The 21,737-nt window shown below is 42.6% G+C and overlaps 1 protein-coding gene across 2 annotated transcripts; it reads right to left on the bottom strand.

Annotated features, from left to right (window-relative positions):
* Positions 1–5,878: 5,878 nt before the first annotated feature.
* Positions 5,879–11,369, bottom strand: LOC146200208 (uncharacterized). 2 transcript variants are annotated; one of them, XM_084592891.1, is made up of 4 exons: positions 10,985–11,369; positions 9,013–9,184; positions 8,457–8,539; positions 5,879–6,548 (listed from the first exon to the last, which is right to left on the bottom strand). In XM_084592891.1, exons 2-4 carry the CDS (start codon positions 9,164–9,166, stop codon positions 6,426–6,428), a joined length of 360 nt encoding a protein of 119 aa, XP_084449017.1. In that variant the 5' UTR covers positions 9,167–9,184; positions 10,985–11,369; the 3' UTR covers positions 5,879–6,425. The 2 variants fall into 2 exon arrangements, with proteins under 2 accessions (XP_084449017.1, XP_084449016.1); XM_084592890.1 differs by lacking the exon at positions 10,985–11,369 and having other exon boundaries at positions 9,013–9,222.
* Between the last annotated feature and the right edge of the window lie 10,368 nt (positions 11,370–21,737).

Here is a 21,737-nt window from a genome sequence, read left to right as displayed (position 1 = left end):
GGTTCTTTTGCGGGCACAAATCAGGCCAATAAAGAATTCATTTAGGGGCAACACGATTCTCCTAGTCTGTGGACACAGTGCTTGTCACGATTATGTGACGATATCAAAAACGCGGTCAAAGCCGCGCGAAAATTGATAACTGGTAAAATGATTGGGATTTAACTTACTTGTGAATAAATTTATGGACATAGTTTTGTATTCTGTTATCTTACCCGTGTCCCCGAGTCAGTAGCGTCGCGAGGGGGGTGCGGGGTGTGCGGTCCGGACCAGGTGCATCGCTCATTGTGGTGTAGCTGGGCACTGAGAGAGAGGAAGGGGCGAGGGGGGGGGGGGGGGGGGGGTGTCGAAATGAATTATTGTGTAAAGACGTCAAAATGCGCACATTCGTGCCGCTGATATGACTGGCTAGTGTGATCTCCTCAGAACAAATTATTCTATTGTGAGGAGTGCTTGAAAACATATGCCTTAGTTTATGCCACACACTCCACGCCATTTTAACCTGGGACCAGGCTCTGCCTGCGTGTACCCTGTAAACATCAGCAATAAGTAAATACTCATCAAAAATTCCATGCACGTGAGCGTGTTAGACGACACCAGTCGGCGGCTGGGCCGTCGACACCAATGCCCCGAGCAATATCAAGAAATGAGTCTAAATAGGATACTTCAACTAACTCCCCGCCGGGGTGGCGCAGTGGTTACGGCGCTCGACTACTGTTCCCAAGGACGCGGGATCGAATCCCGGCCTCGGCGGCCGCTTTTCGGTGGAGGCGAAAAGCAAGGCGCCCGTGTGCTGTGCGATGTCAGTGCACGTTAAAGAACCCCAGGTGGTCGAAATTTCCGAAGTCCTCCCCTACGGCGTCTCTCATAGCCTTAGTCGCTTTGGGACGTTAAACCCCACAAAACAAACAAACAAACAAACAAACCTCAACTAACCACAATAAAATGGTTGACGTTGGTATAGAGCGTATGCGGTTGACTTTCTTTCCCACAGAAATTAGAAGATTCCGATCATGACCTAGTGGTCGCCATGTGACTTTGAGGCATAGCCACGTAGGCCAACAAGAGGCCTTTGAGCACTGTAAAGGTCAAGGTCCCGCGAGGTGCCGTCGGGTAACACTATTGTCACCTTGAGAGATATTTAAAGGACAAACTTCTGTGTTAAGCCTGGTGGTCGCCATGACACTTTGGGGGATAGTCACATAGGCCACCAAGCGGCCAATAACCAATGTCCAGGTCATGCTCACGTGAGATGGAGGTTGCCATGTGACATTGGGGCATATCCACCTAGGCCACGAAGTGGCCTGTGATCTCTGTCAAGGTCAATTTCATGTGCGGTGGCGTCAGCGTGACGTGGAAGTAGAGGGCGCTAGGGTTACCACACTGCCTAGGTTACAACACTGCGCGAGGTGGATCAGGACGAACACCCTGCTACAGTCGCGAGTCAAAACGCGAAGAAGGTAAGTCGCAATGAGGCCCTGAAAAGACGGCGTTGCCCAAGAGAGCGATGAAGAACGGGCTTTACGCTTGGAGAAACGCACAATGTGTTTAATCCACGCTTGGCAATGAGTGTAGCTATGTACATGAATCTTTCGATTACCTCCAGGGTTAACCAATTTTAAGCCACCAGCTAATTTTTTATAGCCTTCACGAATGTACAATTACTTTCGGGTCCTATGTGTTGGCCAGGCGAAATCTGAACATCGAAAAAGTAGGCTAATTCGCTAAAAGCGAGCGTTCTCGCGTAGTACGTACGTGACTGCTATTGTTAAGAAGGCCGGACAAAGTATAAAAAAGCTGGATACCGGAAACTTCTACGTCGAAGACTCGGTCATCTGCAACAAAAAAACACGCGCAGCACGGCAATGCGCTTTAAAAAAGGTTTGTGCCAAAGAAGATGCGCGTAAATTAATTTCGTCCACCACATTTATGAAAACATGCATTCCACCCATGTGCTTATTTTCAATGCTCTTAACACATTCTTTGAACGTCTGGCTGGTATCCAATGTGTTATTTCTGCCCGTGCGTGGAATATGTTTATCTAACGAAACGCATAATCTGCTGCCAATTCAGATTTTAGGGAGCAAAGATAAACGTTGGGAAATAGAGCAATACTTGCAATGTTCACCGTGTATTTTGTTACGTGTATTTTACGTTGGTTCGCACGCGAGGTTTCGTAAATCATACTGACCCTGTTCGTAATTAATTTCATTGATTTACAGCTTTCTCACGTTTCATCATTTTACATAATCTCGGTAAACAGGTGCACCATAATGACAAATACTTCTACTGCAATGTTTCCAGCTGATGCGAGGAAGCGGCAGTCTCAGCTCTGTGCCCCGGTGAAACAATTGCAGTATATGTGCCAGACATCCGGAGCAATGTTCCGCATCCTACGAGTCAATAGGTTTGTTGAGCTTTCGGCTTGTCATTTCACGTGACTTAATGCGCAGATCATATATTTCTACAAGAATATAATTTTTACTCAACCTGAAAAGTATGTTATTAGGCATAAAATAAATGGCTCTGATGTTTTCCCGAGAGATATTAATATCAGTGCATATTTTCCCATTCCAAAAAATTTAACATGTCATAACACTGCATGCTAAGCCTGGCTTGTTTATATGGTTTACCGTCAAAAAGAGACCCAGGCTATTACGATGCGCATAATAGAGGAGTCATTTTTATATTGAAACTGTTGTGCATTGAAGGTATCAATTTAACGAGTGCTAGTTACATTGTTATCGTGAAATGAATGCAAGGGACTTTTTATTGTTATCCTGGAAGCTTTCTAGTTTATTTCGGACTTCCAGAATATTTGTGTTAAGAAACATTTCGCAATTGCTAGACTAGGTAATGCTGCGAATGAAAGGAGTGACCGTCTGCAGGACTTTTGCTGCCAAGGTCTTATCTAAAAGCAAATAATAGAGGGGCGAAGGGGTGCGCATTTAAGCTCGAAAGATTGCAGTTATGCTGTCCCTGTGGAATAATACCCAAGGCGACTTGCAGTGTATTTCTTTGAAATGCGCGTTTAAAATAAAATACCGGGTACTCTCTGAGGGAGCCGAAATTGCGTTATGACCATTATAATGTATATCTTGTTTCTTAGGGATCACTTTTCATACTTCGTATATCGGTATGTCACGCTACATTTGTCTACCTATGTGTTGTTTCTTGCCTTGTGTATTATTTTTTATCCTTTTTGTAATGTACGCGTCGGCTGATGTATCCCACGTTTTGTCTGTCTTCCGGGTTACTTTTATGCACCAAATGGCGCAGAACTGTATTGATTTTTGTTTTTGTATGATCTAAAATAATTGTTCATTTCACAATGCACCTGGCGTCTTTTCTGCAATACTGCTTTTGGCAAAGGCCTTGACGCAGCAGCGTTGTTTGCCAGCCAGCAACAATTGTAACGTAATTGTGTACTTTTGTGCTGAAAATAAATAGAAAAACAGTATGACATCGCACAGAAAGCAATGCGCCAACTGGGCGCGGCAGTACTGGGCGCTCATTAAAACTGCGTGCCATGGCGCAGCATAATTCGGCATTCAAACCGCGCGCCTCAATTGAAAGCGCACATGCGTCAAGCACCGGCCGCTTGGTGCGCTACAATCGATTGGACCGCTGGCTCTATGGAAGTGTCTGTTTTTTACCAAGTGATTTCTTTATGATACTTCTTGGGTTGTGCGGACCGATAAGTATCGTGGTCACATGCCGTCAGCATACCTTTTGAATGGACCTTTCTCAAAACTTGGGTGACACTAATAAGGACGTGCGCCAACTATCGGCGAGCCGTTAATGTCGGTGTAGTGACACAATCGTGAAAACAGCACAAATCATGTATTTGCCGGTGGTCAGCCTCGGATGACTACGCTTTTAGCGTAGCGATCATGCTGGACGCGGACTCGTTGTTCTCTACATTGAATATGCGTTTGCATCTATCGCTAAATGTAAATCTTCGATACCTGTACTTATTACTGGTCAAGTGTACATGTGGAACTGGTCTATTCTTAGCAACTTTTCTTCATGTGTCGGTAAATTCTAATGTACTGCCTGAATAAGAAATAAAATTTCTGTTCCATTCCATTTAGTTGCCGGTTTTTTTCATCGAAAATAAGGCCCTATAGGCAGGAAACAACCTAACGACACGGCGGCTACTCTATTTTCCATTCGCCCTGTCATACGTATTACCAATTTCACCCACTGGGACGTCTGCTTATGTGAATCATTCGTTCGTCATTAGCTTTGCATACGTTTATCATTCACGCAACTTCCTCAGGAAATGAAAGACGCAAATTGTAAGTTTGAAAACTAAATGCTATACTGTATACTAACTTCACATAAAATTAACCGTGAAAAGTTTTCAAATGTTCATAAACACATATTTCCCAGAATATAACGCTGACTGGAAAATTATTCTACAACTCCATGCACACCTGTAAATACTATACACCCTTTGTTCATTCGATATAAAATATTGGCGCTTTGTTTATTTTTTCTGAACAAAATAAGCAAGGCTGGAGTTCGGTAATAAATATATCGCCTTTTGGAATCGCAAAATCACGGTTACCATTCCTGTTGTGGCTCATTCAATTGGACCATTTCTGGCGTAATTTCTAAAATCAATTACGTGCATGAACGGCACTCGGCGTTGTTCATACAAATGCATCAGAAAGTTCATGCAAATACATTCCGGCCGCGGCGGCCGCTTTTTGATGGAGGCGAAAAGCAAGGCCTCCATTACGGCGTCTCTCATAGCCTGAGTCGCTTTGGGACGTCAAAGTCCATAAACCAAACGATCACAAAGTGGCGCTCGTCCTATATGGCCATTGTTCGACCTAAACTGAGGGTCTTGTATCGAGTTTCAGCTCGTGTGGAGGAGCTCCATGGATAGTGAACTGGAATCTGCGTCACAGAGCAACATTTTTTGATGAACATAACTGAATCCTCTCTGATGGTGCGCAATTTTCGAATTATATGGGAAAGGACAAAATTCCTAAGGCTACTGCTAGAAGGCTAACTATTTACTAGATAGTAAAAAAAATGCTTGGATATCAATGGCTACCAGTTACAAGTTTCTTATAGCATCTCGGCGAGTATCTCTGATAGTTTTCAGTACCAATAATAAATTATTATCTATATGCGCACTTAACACTATTCATTTCATTTGTGCTGTCTGCGTTGTAGAGATGAAATTCTACAATTGACCACCCTTGACGAAATATTATTTCACTACGTCAGAGCGAAAACCTGGGAAGAGTATCCATCAATGTGTGTCAGAGTCAGTACTCACGACCCCTTGCTTAGTACCTTTGATCAGGGATGAAAACAACCCACGACGGTGAAATCCATCTCTCTAGTATCTCGAGTACACTGTAAAAACAAAAACACCTCATTAGGTGTTTTCGCATGTCTATAACTAACACCCATGCACCCTTGAAAAAAAGTGGCTTCAGAGTGCCAGTACACCCTCAAAGATGGTGCTTCGGTTGGTCATAACACCCTTCTATGGGGCCAATGTACTGGGGTGTTTTCATCACCTTTACACCCTATTGCAGGGTGGAAGCAGTGGCATTGCACCCTTACACCCCTTGATAAAAATCAGTGCGGATAACGTCCATATACTGCATTCCCTAATTAGGAAATATTTTTGCCACTATATGTTCCTAATGCTTTTCCTATGTACACATTTGCAATCAAGCTTAATGGTATTCCTTTAACCACCTATAATGCCAAATGAGCATGTAAAGAGATGCTGCATGCCATTATTTTGACATCACGAATGGCCCATGCCAGTATGATTGTTTTTTCAAATTCACAGAGCATGTTACAAAAAAATGTCACACAGATGGAAACTGGAAGTCTTTTATTCGGCATAGAAGGGTCAGGGTTCGGGCTAGTGGGTGCTCGGGTGCTGGTGGAGGGGGCAGGGGGCACTTGTGTTCTGTTTCTTCATTGATGCGCGCTATGGAACCTCATTTATTTAACAATACTGCCACTCTCCACCTAGAGCCTAGCAGACGGGCAAAAACATACATGTTATGTACGTAAATACCTAAAAAAATGAAAGAAGCAAAACAGTTCCAACAAATGCAGACAACAAAGTATACAATTTTTTTCAAAAACAGAACCGAACAATGAACACAACAGCATGGTGATATTTCTTAAAAAACAACAACAAAACTTTTAGTCGTATGCAACAATAATCGCAGTACACAATATTAATCCTATGCTTTGTCAGTGTCAACGCGTGCGCTTGCATAAAATTCGGCTTTAAGCGATGAAATAAAGCGTCGTGCAGCGCATCTTGGCTTCGAAACGCAGACGCCCAAAAAGAGGTGCTCTATAAAGCAGCACAAATTGTCGGACCCCTTGTCATTTGTCAGATTGAACAGCCAAAATCGACCCATTATTGGAACAATACCCTAAGTAGAGTCGATGACTCGAAGAAGCTTCCGCTGCTCAATGAAGAAAAAATGCTCTTCAGCTTCTTTGATGCTGCTCCAAGTATATCCGACGCACGGCGTGGCAGGCTTTTCTTCCTGTTCCTTGATAAAATTGTGAAAGAAGTGCATAACAGAGCAGCTGTATAAGTATGCACTGCACCTGGCAAAAAGCAAATTCAACATATTTTCTACTCCACATTTAGAATACGCCAATGCCCCTTTAGTGTACAGCAATGTGCTGGAAAAGGGCCCTATCAGAAACCACTGGTGGTTATCTCACAATTAACGATGCAGAGTATACTGTTATGGTTGGTTCAGGAGGCACAAAGCCAGCAGTCCGATCAAGTCATAAAAGAGAGCACATAAGGTCAACCCATTTTTATTCATGCAGCATGCTGTTGCATGGTAATTTTAGATTATGCAAGCTATTTTATCAAACAACAATGGCTACACTCATCAAAAGCACCTGGGTTAGAGAACTTCTATGCTGCCCCACGAACTTTTAATTTCACATGACCTGGAATGCTTATTATGATAGTTAAAAATGTAAATAAACAATAAACAGCACTGGAGCACGGTGTTTACTACTAAAATATTAAGAGCTGGCTCAATTGAAGGCTTCACACAAGGCCTACAGCATACCCTGCACTGGCCAAGTAGATACTGCAGAACCAAACAAAAAAAAACGTGGAAAGAGCATACTTAGTGATGGGGCACTACAAAAAAAAAATGCATGTAATACATAACACATAATGCATTTCTGAATTTTTGCACGTCTTCTTGTGCTAAGTATGAACCAGCCAAGCCCTAGGTCATCGAAATGCTTCCTGAAGTGTTTACATTTAATGTTTAGTAACAAGGAAAAAGTGTTCTCGCTGCTCTATGAGGCAGTTCTGAAACTTCATCACACATTATTCATTGAAAGTGTACACTGGAGCTTTGAGTTGAGCGACAATTACATGTGCAACAGCAGAGCATTACCAAACAAGCAAACAGCAGAAGCTCTAAAAAATTTCAACACTGAAGCATGGCATGTTAAAACATTTTCCACGCATAGCACATTGTATGCATAGACATCCAGAACATCAGTGGTGAGCCTCAAGAGGCGGCAGGAAGGTCAAGTGTTCAAGAAGTTGTAACCGTTATAGCGGCAGGCAGTCTGAGCACTTTAAAATACTAAAGGTTCGAATACTAAAAATAGGCTGACTAACTTGAACTGCAAAAATAACAATTTGGATTTATTGAGAATGTTTACTATAAATGAGAATGTCTATGACAGTGCCACATGATTAATGCATGGAATGTTAGCATCTGTAGTTGAAGGCATTATATTTATACAGCATGAACTTTGAAACACAGCAGTATTTTCTCCCAACCAATGTGGTAAACCTAATCTCAGAAGAATTAAAATTATTACATCATTTCAAACTTGGCTAGCAAATTACAGCATTTTTTAAAACAGCTATTAAACTGCATTACCCACCTTCAGAAGCCTGTAGGATAAGACAATGTGGCAAATATTTCTTTTGAAGCAGTCTCAGATTATATATTCCAGACATTAGGAACGTGTTAGGTACTAGCATGCATGAGCAGGTTGAGAGACCCCTTTCCAGCACATGCTAAACCCCACCAAGCTGCCTGCAAGAGCCATCTGATAAAGCACTGCTGGTCCACTGCAGCAGAGTGCTTAGTCAAATGGCACACTGCACCAATCTTGACATTACCAGTGCTTCATCAGGTGACTCTTGTATGCAATACGGCGTGGTAAGCATGTGATGGCAGCAGTCTCTTAAAAGTGCTTTTGAATGTACTTATAGTGCAAATAATCCTTTCACAGCAAAGAATTCACAGTTGTGATGAAAACTTGTGTAGTATTTCTATTTGAATTATGAATCACTAATACATATTACAAGTTAGACTGTAAACCATTTTAGAAACAAAGAAAATTCGCTAGTAATGTCGGTTTCAAGTAGGCTTCCTGAATATTCAAATGACAAAGAGAAAACTTACAAATGATACAAACATAACATCCAGAGCTCCCGGCTGGTTCCTAATGTTTGCCAAGAGTTGCAGAATGCATACTGTTTGTACATCTACAATAGAAATAAGCAACACAACAATGGTGTACCTCCTTGTAAGTAAAAAGAGACAGCCGAGTTTTGAGGCGATATTTTATTGTCTAATTTAGGAAGGCAAATAAACAAAATTGAAAACATGTAGAGGCACGCAAACTGAAAGCCAAACATCTGACAGCAAAAATTACCAAAGCTTGTGAAGATTTGAATCAGGTATCACCTAATTCTCTGCTACTAGTTGAACAGATTCGAAAAGGCTGCACCATTACAATGGAGAAGAACAATAAGTAATTTAAATTTAGCTAATGCGAAAATTGTTACATATAAAGAAATGCACAGGCTAGTTATGGTTTTATGATTCTTTCTGATGCTCAGCCATGTTTTTAGTATATCTATAAGGCAATGCAAAATGGCAAAAATGTAGGCATTTAGCGAAAAACTGCCAATTAGATAGCACATGCAGCAAAAGAAGGAAACCGCTTAATACTTACGCTTCTTTCTCCTTTCACGCATTTCCTTAGAACATACTTCGAGCACCCGGGCAATGTCCTTTTTTCTTGCACGAATGGTGTCTTTCAAAACCAAGCCAAGTGTCTTGCTAAGGCCAATTTCAACTGCCTCTTTGCCGTCCTTCTTGATCAGCATGTTGACGTCATGTAAGAACTGCAAGTTTGTGTGAATGGTAGCCATAAAGAATTCATTTTACTCAATGTTTCAAGTAACTCAATATTAAACATCATTGTACAAAAGCTAAGGCAATTGATGCCTTTGTACATATCTGAAAAAAAAAAACCGGCATTAGCAAACAGCAAATACAAATATTTACTAAGGTTAGAAAACTGCAAAAACCATCAGTATTTTGCCACTCATCGCCAAACTGCAAGCAATATTAATTAAAGTCTAATATATAAAAAAAAAAAACAAAGCAAAAATTATTATCCTCCTTCCCTCAACTTGGCACACGGCTGAATGGCAATAAAATATCTAATATATCTCCAAACTAAGGGTCCCCGCTCAGCTTTAAAAAGTAGGCTTCAATTCTTAGAGACAATCTACAGACATGCATCGTTAGCATATGAAAGTCAAATTGTTTTGTGGGCCCTTTAAATCAGTAAACTGCTTTCAACACATACATTACAATTTTTTTATAACAGTAAGTCACAAATTTGCCTGCAATATGCGCACTGTGATGAGCAAAGAAGGTAAACATATGCGACTAAGGCTATGATAACCGCTTCATATGTACATTTAAGCAAAAGACAAAAGAAAAAGTAAACATCTGGTCAGAATCAAACTCTGTAATAGCAACATCCGGTACAATATTTGGCCGCAGAATTCAAGCTGTCGACCTCTACTTGAATGTTGAGGCATCAGTATGGAATATCCATTTATTCTAGTCTAAAGACACCACAAAAATCAAGTAATGCGGTCAAACAGTTATGTTGAAATGTGACCGCAAAAATAATGAAAACTGGATGGTGTGAACCACATCAGCTGACTTAGCACGTGTACAAGTGCCTTAATTGAAGTCTTGCTGAAAATAAAATAAGTACCTAAATGATTCTTCGAGAGCGAAAGTAAACGCCATAACAAAAGCAGCATAATAAAAATGCAAATTCACACTCCATGCAACCGTAAAATATGGTCCCCGAAAAATAAAAAATGCTCCCATTGTGATTAAAAAAGGCAAATCCAGACGCGGGGAAGTTAACATAGGCTGATGATAGCGGCATATAGCTTACGCAGTTTGGAATAAACTATTATGCAACCAGGCCGGCCGACCAGCGCACTTGGATGCCGAGAGCACGAGCGCAGAGGCGTGCCGCGCTGAACGGCCGCCGAGAACGAACATAGCCTCCTCGAACAACAAGTTTAAACAGAAGAGCTGCGGGAGGACGCTCCCCGAGCAGCAGGACGATGCGCGCCTATGCTCCGAGTAAATATAAAAAAGGGGGGGGGGGGGGGGGGGGCGCAGCGCTCCGAGTGAAAGATGACGACGAAGCATGAAAGAGGTTTCAGGAGAGCGAGCGCGAAGTGTAAGAGATAAGGGAGGAGGGGGGGAGTCGAGAGTGCTAGGAGAATTAAGGTAGTACGACCTTGCCGCACGAACGGAAACGGTAGAACAAAACCAAGTCGTTGCGAACTGAGCGCAAGTATCAAACTGTCAAGAAACGAAAATCGTTTCGTGAACCTCCTGCGCGTACAAAATGCAAGGAAACGTGCCACATACATTATTTCTGTTCAAGAAAGTTGAGACTGATGTTCTTGCGCGAAATCTGCGTAACTCGCCGCGACATCTACCACATGTGCGATGTCATTTTGGCAGCCAGGTGAAAACAAGCGCGTGTCTCACGTTTTCATTTCAGCACATTCTGGAGCGTTCCGGCACAAAAAGACACAGAATGCAGCAATCCGGTAGGACACTGTTCCCACAAAGCGCAGTATGCGTGAGAATAGGCTTACCTTTACAGACGATTGCGTCAGCCGCAAAGTACGCTGTCCGCCTTCGTATCACCGGCACCGAACCAACCAGTGCGATTTCAGCGCGAGTGTAATGTAGTCGGCACAAATACCTCTCAGTCACGCAGAAAACAAAAATTGTCCATGCCTTCTTCTTTCGAACATCTCAAACATAAAGCGGTGCAGCAGTCCTTCGGCCTGAGCAAAGCAAAAAGAAGCCCGGACACTTGCCGACACGATAAATGCCCGTTTGCGTTAAACACCACATGTAGAAGGCACTTCACAAGCGTACACACTTCTGTAACACATATGCATGGGAAATGCAACACATTTCACGAGGGTACACAATCGAAGAAGCACATTCAGCATTCGCCGAAACGTGGTCGAAACGCACGCCACAATGCTAACGACCATATTGTGAAATTTGAAAAGAGCGTTCGTAGCTACCGGCAGCCTCCTGGCGGTGAAATTTTGTTTCAGTTTCTGTTTCATTTTTAGAAAGCACTCGTGTGTAATTTTAATTTTAGCGTTACTTTTGATGCTTTATTTAGGTGTTGGGTTATATTAGCAGCGCCGCTTGTGTATAAAAGGCTACGAAGTTACGCAGCCATATACCCCCAGCATGTTAGGTGATATTGCTTGCCCGTAACACCATAAGGCATATTCTCCAACCAAAGCACCCCTTTGGCATGCAAGAGGTGATTTCCGATGGCACGAACACCCTAGACCCAGGGTGTAAGGCTGTTTTGAATCCGACAAATGCCCAAAAAGGTGTTTTTGTTTTTACAGTGTAGGGTCGGGGTGGGGGAGCCGGCTTGGGGAACGGGGAACCTCCAAAGCGGCATCACGTAGGGGTCCTGTCTTGTAAGTCAGAGACCCGGCTAACATTTTGCAATGATTGGAGTGCGTTTCCAGTGAGAGAGTCGCACCGCGCATTCCACTAAGGTGAGTGCTTGCTCTCTAAGGAGCCCTAAAAGGGAGCTCGACTCTATTGAAAGGATCATTTGGCCCATTTCCTGCCTCTTCCCATTCACTCCAAAATCCCATACATAAGCTCCTTCCAACAATAAATTTCCTTTTCCTCAGTCCCACCCCCTTCGACTCCATCCCAGGAATGATTATAAAAACGGCCCCGCTCCCCGGCTGCGATTCATTGTGGTAGCTTTCCCGATTTTATTTTACTAATTTCTTACGAAAAATACTTTCTCCCGATGTACCATTTTGTTTATTTTTAATTAGTTTAAGCCCGTTGTATCGCAAGATGCTGCTGGCAAGCATTGTTATTCTAATTTATTTAAAGCCGACGCTAATGTCTGTCCAATACTCCTATTTTTATGCGCAAAAGTAGTGTTGTTCTTAAAATAAGCATATTTGAATATGCAGGGTGCGGTAGAACGTCAAGTAGGCAGATGGCAGAGGCGGTTAGGAAGTATGCAGGGGTCAGGCGGATGTGGCTAGAGCAAGATTGCGTTCAAAGGGCCAGTACGGGAGAGGTTTTAGTTCTGCGCGCAACCAGTATAGCCAGGCTTATGATGATGATGCTGATGATACTGATGATAATGTTTTCAAATATTTGTTTTGCTTGTTCCTTAGACATCAGATAAAAATGCTTGATTATTGTGACTGCGTAAGAATATTGTTTAGGGGTTACAAATGTCTTCTAAGGTGCGGAAGACAGAGAAAACAGCGCTTTTGCAGTTCACTAGGTTCAGTTCCTCTGATAATGAATGCCATAATCAACTATACTGAGATGAGTAATAATTAATTTGCTTTAAGGTCTACGCAGTTCACAGAAAAAGCAAATGTAAGACGCCTATAGCGCCAAATGTGGCCCTGCATACGTATTTATTTTAAGTGCGTTTTATTTAGAGAATTTGGTTTTCGAACGCTGTTTTATGTCAAGTTCTCGCTGTCTAATGCGGGGCTAGTGGCGCATGTTCTTCTTGTACATATAGACTTTTTCACGCCCTTAGGAGAAACCGGTTTGACTGGGCTGTGAAGCAGGCGTGGGGGGAGAATCCACAGCTTTTTCCTTTGCTATGAGCACAGCCCAGTCTCCAATATGGCAGCGCCCTTTGGCCAATTTTGAAAATGTCTATACATAACGGCGCTTTAGCGACAGTCGAGGAAGAAGCCTAAAGCTCCCATTCCCTTCGCTTTGACCGCTACATCACTAATAGGCTCCTACAAATATTTTCCCCCCAGCTTGAAACTGCCCGCTTCTTCGTATGGAATGCACTTTCCCTTTCAAGTCTAGCTTCTACATGTGGTACAATACGTGCCTCACAATGTGGATGCGGCTCAACGGTGACTGGCAGTCTCTCACTTTATTCCTTGCATCCTTCGATATGTGTCTTTGTATAACGGCTTGAGTATTCGCCTTCATTGTTTACTCGCAGCCATGTCTACCTGTGGCTGCCGTTGCTTTTAGTCCACATATTTATCACGCACCCTGCTCCCTTTCACGGTGCTGTCACCATGTTCGCCTTTTTTTGTTACGCAAGCAACCCTTGCTAAGGTAACAGGGCTTTAGGTGCGAGTGACTCCCTGCACGTCCACTTCTCGGAGTGTCTGAAGCTCGTGCCGTTTCTCGGTGTCACCGCGAACCTCATGCACTCATCTTTCCGTTTCAGCACCACTCTGGATAGGATCCGGTGGTTACGGGGATCGCCGTATATCCGCTGCATCGACTAACTGATGACGGAAGTGCAGGAAAGAACACTGGTTTCTTTTTAATGCTATATCGTCCGCTTAGTCCATACATTTAAACTTTTTGACTCCCCTTTTTCCTACATGACGCGATACGATGTTTTCTTCATCCTTTATTCAGTTATTTCGGCTTCGTGGGGGCTGCACATCGTAATGGCAAAATAGCTGCCAAGTATTTGTCAAGACGTTTCTATTTGGACGCAAAAATAAAATGAAAAGCAGTTCGTGTATTATCTAGGTCCAAACAAATAAGTTTTCGAAATGGTCAAACGTGTGCAAATCCTGCATGTAATTTTGTTTGCACGACACATTCAAGTAATTAAAATGCACGGATAGTGTGTTGCAGCAGACATCCAGGATTAATTCTCCGACCAACTGATTACTGCATTATTTTCGCCATGAAGCAGAGGTTCATGGTTAAAGGGTTTCAACATTAAAAACATGTCTCCTTTGTACCTTATTTTTCGAGTAAATTTGATTCCATTAGCCCACAATCTACAGCGCCTATCGCAAATTGTAAGCGACAGGCTTATTCACTTCATAAACTTGCCGGCTTCATAGAATCGCTAACGACGTGGATGCTTGATATTATTTGACCGCTAATGCGCATATAAAGTTTGTGTGTACACTCTAAAGGAGGAACAGAAACCAGCGACATATGGTGCTTTCTTTTTTACTTCAAATTATAAGCCTCGTTTTGAAGATTGGTTTAAAAAGCCTAGAAAGGACATGTTACATGGTGCTCTGTAAACATGGAGTCTAGACAGCGAGCACCGGTAAAACGACGGCAGCTTAGGATCAGGCCAAGCTTAATTCTCATGCCGCTGGACTTAACTACTCCCATCGCTCTCCGCTGACAATGTATATAAAGGCGAAGTTCCAGATTAAGTTCAATTATACGTGGAAAATTGATCTGCTTGATGAGACATAAGGAAAAACGCAGCGGAAAACACAACAAAATATAGAAACAGACGTACATAAGACAGGGATGATGTTGTACTGACAACCGAATTGTTTTGAGTCGCGTACTTTCTCTTTTCGCTTAATTTACTTGCATCTAACATCTTTACATCATTGGAAATAAAATTCCGCAGAACCGCGGTATAAAAATTTAGGGGTATAAAAATACCGGCAGAACCATGAAGTGAAGAAAGAAGTTAGCTATGCCTAGATGAAGGGAAGAGAAAAAAACAGAAAGGGAACCTGATATCTTTTTCTGCATTCGAAGGCCTATCGAAAATATTTTTCTCTCCGGCTATTACGTCTTACGTGAACGCACCTAAACAATTACACGGAACAGATGTGAGAAGGATGTGTGATGAACTCTAACAGTGCGCTGTTAAGCCCAGAAGCGCAGCATGCTTCTAAGCATGTGGCACCGGATGTCACTTTGCAAGGGCACGTACTATAGGGGGGAGCGACCGCAGATGGGGCCCCTATTCAAGCCGTCGGGTAAACTCGATCGGTAGCCACGCCATGCCGCAGAAGTAGCAGAGGAAGAAGAAAGAACAGAAAGAGAAGCACCTGTCGGGTTTAACTAAAGCTAAACACAGCTAATTTTTTTACGTTCTTTGATTGCAGTAATAACACTGCATTTTTCCACCATGTACAGTTAGAACTCAAGAGACAAGTGCATGAATTTGTCAGAATCGCTACAAGACCCAGCTAACTAAACTTTTAATATTTTTCGGAATAGCATGCAATTAAATAATGAGAAACCAAAATAATAATAAGATGATCTTGTGGGGTTTAACCTGCAAATATTCGTAGGCTGGGTTCAAGCAAATTCACAGACAGTCCAGTGTTATAAATCCTCGCCTCTGCTACCGCACCCGTCGCTCATCTGAAATAACAACTTCAAATTTTCGTAAAATACTTCAAGAACCTTCGCGCCAATATTTCATTCATATAGACATTACCTTCTTATACAATCGCCATATACTTGCCGTTACCGAACCAAGTGTATATACAACAATGAAGAAGACCAAATAGTTCCACCATTCCACAAAATAATATCGCGTGTCCGAGTGCGACGAGGTGGGGGCTGGCAGAAATAACAAAAAAAAGGAGTCGTACTTTAAAGACAAAGGCATCCTTAACAACTAAAACATCAGGTGCCAAACTGACTATGAAATAATTTTGTCTCTTTTTGCCTGGGTTCACGCACCATCTAAAAAAGTGTGGAAGCTTTCATAGCTTGTCCAGACCGAATTCGCAAACAGAACTGGAAAGTGGTGCTCACTAGCAGTTTTATACACACCATTCGTTTATTGGAATTCACTCGCTGTCGAGCGGCATAATGGCAGCGACCACTGCACGCATACTTCTCGATTCTCCAGTTCGCCATGGCTTCAAACCAATTATTAATAAAAATACTAGCGCATTTAACACGGACACAGACATAAAAGAAGACAGGATTAGCGCCCGTCCTGTCCATCTATGTCTGTGTCCGTGTTAAATGCCCCAGTCTTTTTAATACTGATGACATACCAACGAGCCCAAATTTCAGCCTTGACTTCGAACCAATCGTCGCAGTGCACATTGGAATCACTGCAGCTACCAAAATTATTCTCGACGTTCCCTTCCTTGAATATTTTTCTAACACTGCTTATTTGCTATTGCTGGTGGTATCTCGGACCACAAAATCGCCCAGGTAAATTTTAAAACAAACAGAAGAAAAATGCTCTCTCCGTTAAAACTTCTCATGGCATATCTGCTGGAGATGACTCAATTTGAACATTATGGCGATATTTCCGATCTCGAGCGAATTGAAACGGTTGGGGTTATTCTGCACTAGCAGGTTAGTTCGTTTGTTTGTGCAGAAGGCTACAAAGCATTGAAACACAAATTTGTTGAGACGTATTTCACGTAATGCCGTGTGATAAAGGAAAGTGGAAGGAAGAAGCTGCTTTAGCATCACCCGTTCCAAAATCCCAATTGATTACTACCCTCAAGTTTGAGCTTAGTGAGTTTTAATGACAAACTCTTACAGCTTTCTTGAATGAAATTCGTAAAAAATTGTGATCCTATTTTTGAGGATTCAGGCCAGATGTATATTAAAGGGACACTAAAATAAACCGAAATATGCTATCAAAATCCAATAAAAAGCATTTGGTGACACTGTCGCCGCATATCCTGCAGCAGAAAATCGAATTATTGCTTGGATATTGCGATAAGAAGTTGAAGTTTTTTTTTTTTTGTTCCCACCGGTCGAATTCAAACTATTTTCTCCTACTACGTAGTAGGGTAGGATGGCGCACACTATGACGCAAGAGGAGACTCCGTGATTGCTGGCGCGCGGGGAGGGGAGAATACTTCGCAGGTGCGTGCCGAATAATGATCTTCTTTCGATACGCACTTAGGGTACGCGCATCAGCTGCTCCGAGCTCGTATTTCAGGCGCCGCAGGCCCCCCTAAAAAATTATCCGAGCACGCACGAAGGGCCTGAGCCGGAACATAACCGAAACTGAAGTGGACGCCTGTAGCGCTGTGTTAGCTGAAATATTAGCGGCATCTACCGACAAGAGGACGAGATGAGTACATTTTAATATTTGCCTTGCAACATTTATGTTTTCTTTTCGCCTTTTCGCCGTCGTTTACGTGTGATAAAAGCATGTTATTATATTCGAGACATTAGAGACCTCGGCATTCAAACGGTTAAAGTAATTCGCATTTGTCAGCCTCCGGGATCCCTTGCGCTTCACGTGATTTGTAGTTGCGAGCCTCGGCCGTTTCGGCTGTGGCGGCGATACCTGTATTCCTGTTCTTCATCTTTACTACCTTATAACATCTCTGCTTTCAGTAAGAGTGACCGTTTTGTAACCAGGAACTGGCATTATATCGATGCAAGCCCACTTCATTTTTCTCTTCAGTGTCCCTTTAACTAAAGATTAACAGCAACATGGCACAAGCCTTCTCTTTCAATATTATCTTATTCAATATTAGCTTTTAGCAAGCGTTGCGGGGCCAAATACTTAATATGCGCTTCCAAAGAAATCTGGCAGCATCTGTTTCCCCCCATTTAGTGATATGTCTGTTGGTCACTAGAGAAAATGCTCACTTTTTATAGATAGCAAAGAGAAACACTATGCTGCACCCATGACATTCCGAACGCAACCTTCAAAGAATACCCGTAAGCTGTATGCAGTAACTTTGTGTACTCCTTAACGTATCATTCAATGAAACCTAATTTGATTGCTCACTGCAAAAGCAGTTCATGTATTGAATTCGGGAACTAGATGTACGGCTGTTAAGCATCGAAGATTTCTTTAAAAAGCACGTACTGTATATTGCTTGAACACGGGATCGCTGATAAAATGTCTCAACATCCCGAATCATGAAAGTGCTTTGTCCAGTATCAGACTCGTGCTTAGAAGACAGCCGCAACTACTACGCATTTGAGCATAGTTATACATGACGTTTCCTCTCATCGAGAGAAATCCGCAAATTTTATCCTACCAATGGAAATTCTCCGATTATGTGCGTCAGGTTTTATTGACTGAAAGATTTAGGAATACCCGGCTTCAAGTTCAATTTAGAAATGGCAGACAGATTTAGAGTATGTAGTTCACAGAGCTACAGCAAAGTTCTCCACCTGGTCATGCGTAATTTTCAATTTATAAGCAAATATTGGTTCTTCCATGCTAAAATATAGTACTTTTACTTGTTCACTGATTTTTTCCTGAGGTATGATGTTGTTAAGAGGTACTAGTGTCCACGAATATTTAAAGATATCTGTAGACTTCTGGACCGGTGCGAGGAAAGCTGCATGAGAGATAGGTTTATTAAAAATGTTGTATTTCAATGAGCAAAAGCAGATACCCATTATTATATGGCTAATACTATGATAATGCTCATAACCGGTGAAGTTCGTTAAACATGTATGAATACATAAAGCTTCCTAGGAAGGAAAATAAAATAATTACCGTCTGCGGGTAAATTGGAATCGTGCCGCACTGTAGTTGGCCCAGTCCTGAGTATGCTTGCGCCGTGTCGGAAGACCACTGTGTTAAAGATATTGAAGAAGTACGGAAGGTTCAGCGACTTGCAGCTATATACATATACATATACGGATTTTTAAAAACCCTATCCTGCTCTACCCAACTAGCATTATTCACTAACGACATCAGCTCTAGCTTGGACACTAACACACCTGTGGATGCGCTGTTTTTAGATTTTAAAAAGGCTTTTGACAAAGTTACCCACCGAAGCCTACTCCATAAGCTTTCACGACTAAAATTAAACCCACTAGTTTTTGAATGGCTGCAAAATGTTTTGACTAATCGCAAACAGTTCGTATGGGCCAATAACCGCGCATCTTCCTTGTCCCCAGTCACTTCTGGCATACCGCAAGGTACTGTTTTAGGACCCTTGCTATTTTTAATATACATTATTGATCTTTCTAATAACCTGTCTTCTACCATTCGTTTGTTCGCCGACGACTGCGTCATTTACAGAAAAATAACAAACAGCATGGACTCATTCATACTTCAGTGTGATTTGAAACTTGTTGAAACATGGTGCACTAATTGGTTAATGAAGCTAAACGTAAATAAAACCACTCTAGTCTCATTTCATCGTCGTGCATCATATCACACCGAAACCTAGACTTTATGTGGTGACAAAATATTGCATGCAAGTACATATAAACACCTGGGCATTTCATTTACTGAAGATCTTACCTGGACATCTCATATAAATAACATCAGTAACGAAGCTAACAGTGTTCTAGGTTATCTTAGGCGAACACTAGAACTTGCGCCCACTCACGTAAAACAGTCCGCTTATTTAACCTTAATCGGCCCCAAATTAGAATATGCTTGCTCGATCTGGGATCCACACCAATCTAACCTTACAAAAACACTCGAATCCGTCTAAAACAGAGCGGTAAGATTTGCCTTTTCAGGCTAATCTTATCACACAAGTGTTTCATCACAAAAAGACAAAGCTAACCTTGCAAACTTAGAATCCCGCCGAAAAACCACCAGGCTCTCTCTTTTTCACAAATTTTATCACTCACCCCTGCGGAATGCCGTTATCACCCCTGCGCATCGCCCCTCAGCCTGGATCAACCATCAACAAGCCGTCCAACCTCCTCATGCATCTACGTCATCTCATCTCGTCATTTTTTGTTTTAACAGCAAAAGATTGGAAGTGTTTGCCTGCCGAAGCTGTGACTCATCTCGACAACGCGCGCTTCAAATCATTAATTGAAAATATAACTTGACGTACGTAGGCCCACCCCTCATGTAATGCCTCTCGGGGGCCTTTGAGGTACTAATAAATAAATAAATGATCAGAATAACGAACTTTTTCATCGGTTACTGACAGCCGCAACGAATGAATTTAGAGCCCCAAGAAGTATGCAGAAAGATTAGCTAAACGTTATCCGTGTCTCCGTGTCGCAATTAGGCATATCAGTCTGCACAGCCCTCAGCGGTGGTCTATTTTCACAGAATCAAAAGCAGCCCTACAAGCCTTAAAAGCGGCTGTTCGCCGTGGAGCCCATGAACAACTTGTTGCGGATATACGACAAATTCATCACTGTGTAATTAATGGAGGACATGACATCATCTTCTAATGGCTTCTAGGACACAGTGGCATATCGGGCAATCTTCAGGCGGGCGAAGTTGCACGAACAGCCCAAAAAGATGGCGATTGTGGGTTCATTCCCTTTTTAAGGGCAGACTAAGCGGCCAAGCTTCGCGCACTTGCGCGGGAACACACGCTCTCCTTGTGGAATTCTAGCCAGCTGGCGAACTGCCGCTTAAAATCCCTTGACCTTGACCTGAGGCTCCGGCTTCCACCTGGCCTACCTTAACGCGAAGAAACTTTGCTGTGCCGCCTGTGGGTTGGTGTAGCATTCACAAACTCCTATTCTTTTATGACAGGCATGGCAAACAGCCCCGCATGTAGAAACTGTGGGTGCGACGAGTCTATAGGCCACATTCTTTGTGAGTGCCCCATATACAGTGAGGAAAGACCGTGTCTATGCCGTGCGCTGCAGAATCTAGATGGAAGCCCATTGACTGAAATTAAGATTTCAGGTCCCTGGTCGCGGCTATCGTCTGCGGTGAAGGCCTCCCCAGGCACTGCTCCGCTTTATGAAAAGCACAGGCCTAATCTAAAGACTATGAGTTTGCTGTTATATTACGTGATACGACTGTGACATGAAGTGATGCCACATGTCTGTGATGTGACGTATACTAACTTCACCCATCCCTCTCTCACAACTTTTATATCTACTCACCCCTTTTCCGCAGTGCAGGTTAACAAACCGGCTTCTTTTACGCTTTAACCTCCCTGCCTTTCCTCCTCATCTCCTGCTCCTCCTTGCCGGCCTAAAACAGTCTTATCTACTCTGTCACAAAATAGTACTGGCCTGGCACGCAAAACTTACGTTTCCCCAGTGTAATGGCTCAATGGTTAGGGTCCTCGAGTTGGGAACCCAAGGATTCAGGAGCGAATCTCGGCTGCTGCAGCCGCTTCACGAAGGGGGCAAAAAGCCAAACGTTCTGTGCAATCTAAATGCACGTTCAAGAACCCCAGGTGGTCGAAATGTCCGGAGCTCTGCACTACGTCTCTCTTAGCGTGAGACGTTTGGAGGCGTTAAACCCGAGACAGAAACTAAAAGAAAGGTATGTCTTTCCTCTCCAAAAGAAACATGAGCTCGATTTACCCTAAGAATATTATCTGATCGGACTCTATTAGGCCTACGTTATTTGGGAACTCTTTTATAGCTGACAATTGAGTGTAGCTGTGTAAAAGCGTGTTTAATTGGATGTTCCCGTGTAAAAGTTTGTCTAAATTGGTTGTTACTGCATGTAAAATAACCTTCTTCTGTATTAGCAGTGAAGCTGCCTGCAGTATTTAAACATTAAAAATGAATAAGTAAAGTGACGTTGATGATGCGGGGCCGCAAACAAAATCGGCACTGTTATACCACCGTGCTAGCCAGTCAAGAGGGAAGCGATAAATGAATGTTTTTTTTCTGAATTTTTGATGGAGTTGTATTTAGTTTCCCGCTAGTTCATATACCCGCATGATG

Source organism: Amblyomma maculatum, chromosome 2 (genome assembly GCF_055883805.1).
Source record: "Amblyomma maculatum isolate TAMU_Amacu chromosome 2, ASM5588380v1, whole genome shotgun sequence".
NCBI lineage: Eukaryota > Metazoa > Arthropoda > Arachnida > Ixodida > Ixodidae > Amblyomma > Amblyomma maculatum.
Note: the sequence above shows the minus strand (reverse complement) of the source record. Positions and strands in the feature narration are given on the sequence as shown.

Bases quoted from the DNA above. Each gene is read 5' to 3' on its own strand.
- LOC146200208 (XM_084592890.1), bottom strand. From the start codon at position 9,211: ATGGCTACCATTCACACAAACTTGCAGTTCTTACATGACGTCAACATG. The intron at 8,540-9,012 runs GTAAGTATTAAG...TTTCTATTGTAG, and splicing joins GCGTGAAAGGAGAAAGAAGC to ATGTACAAACAGTATGCATT. The intron at 6,549-8,456 runs GTAAGTTTTCTC...AATTTTATCAAG, and splicing joins ATGTTATGTTTGTATCATTT to GAACAGGAAGAAAAGCCTGC.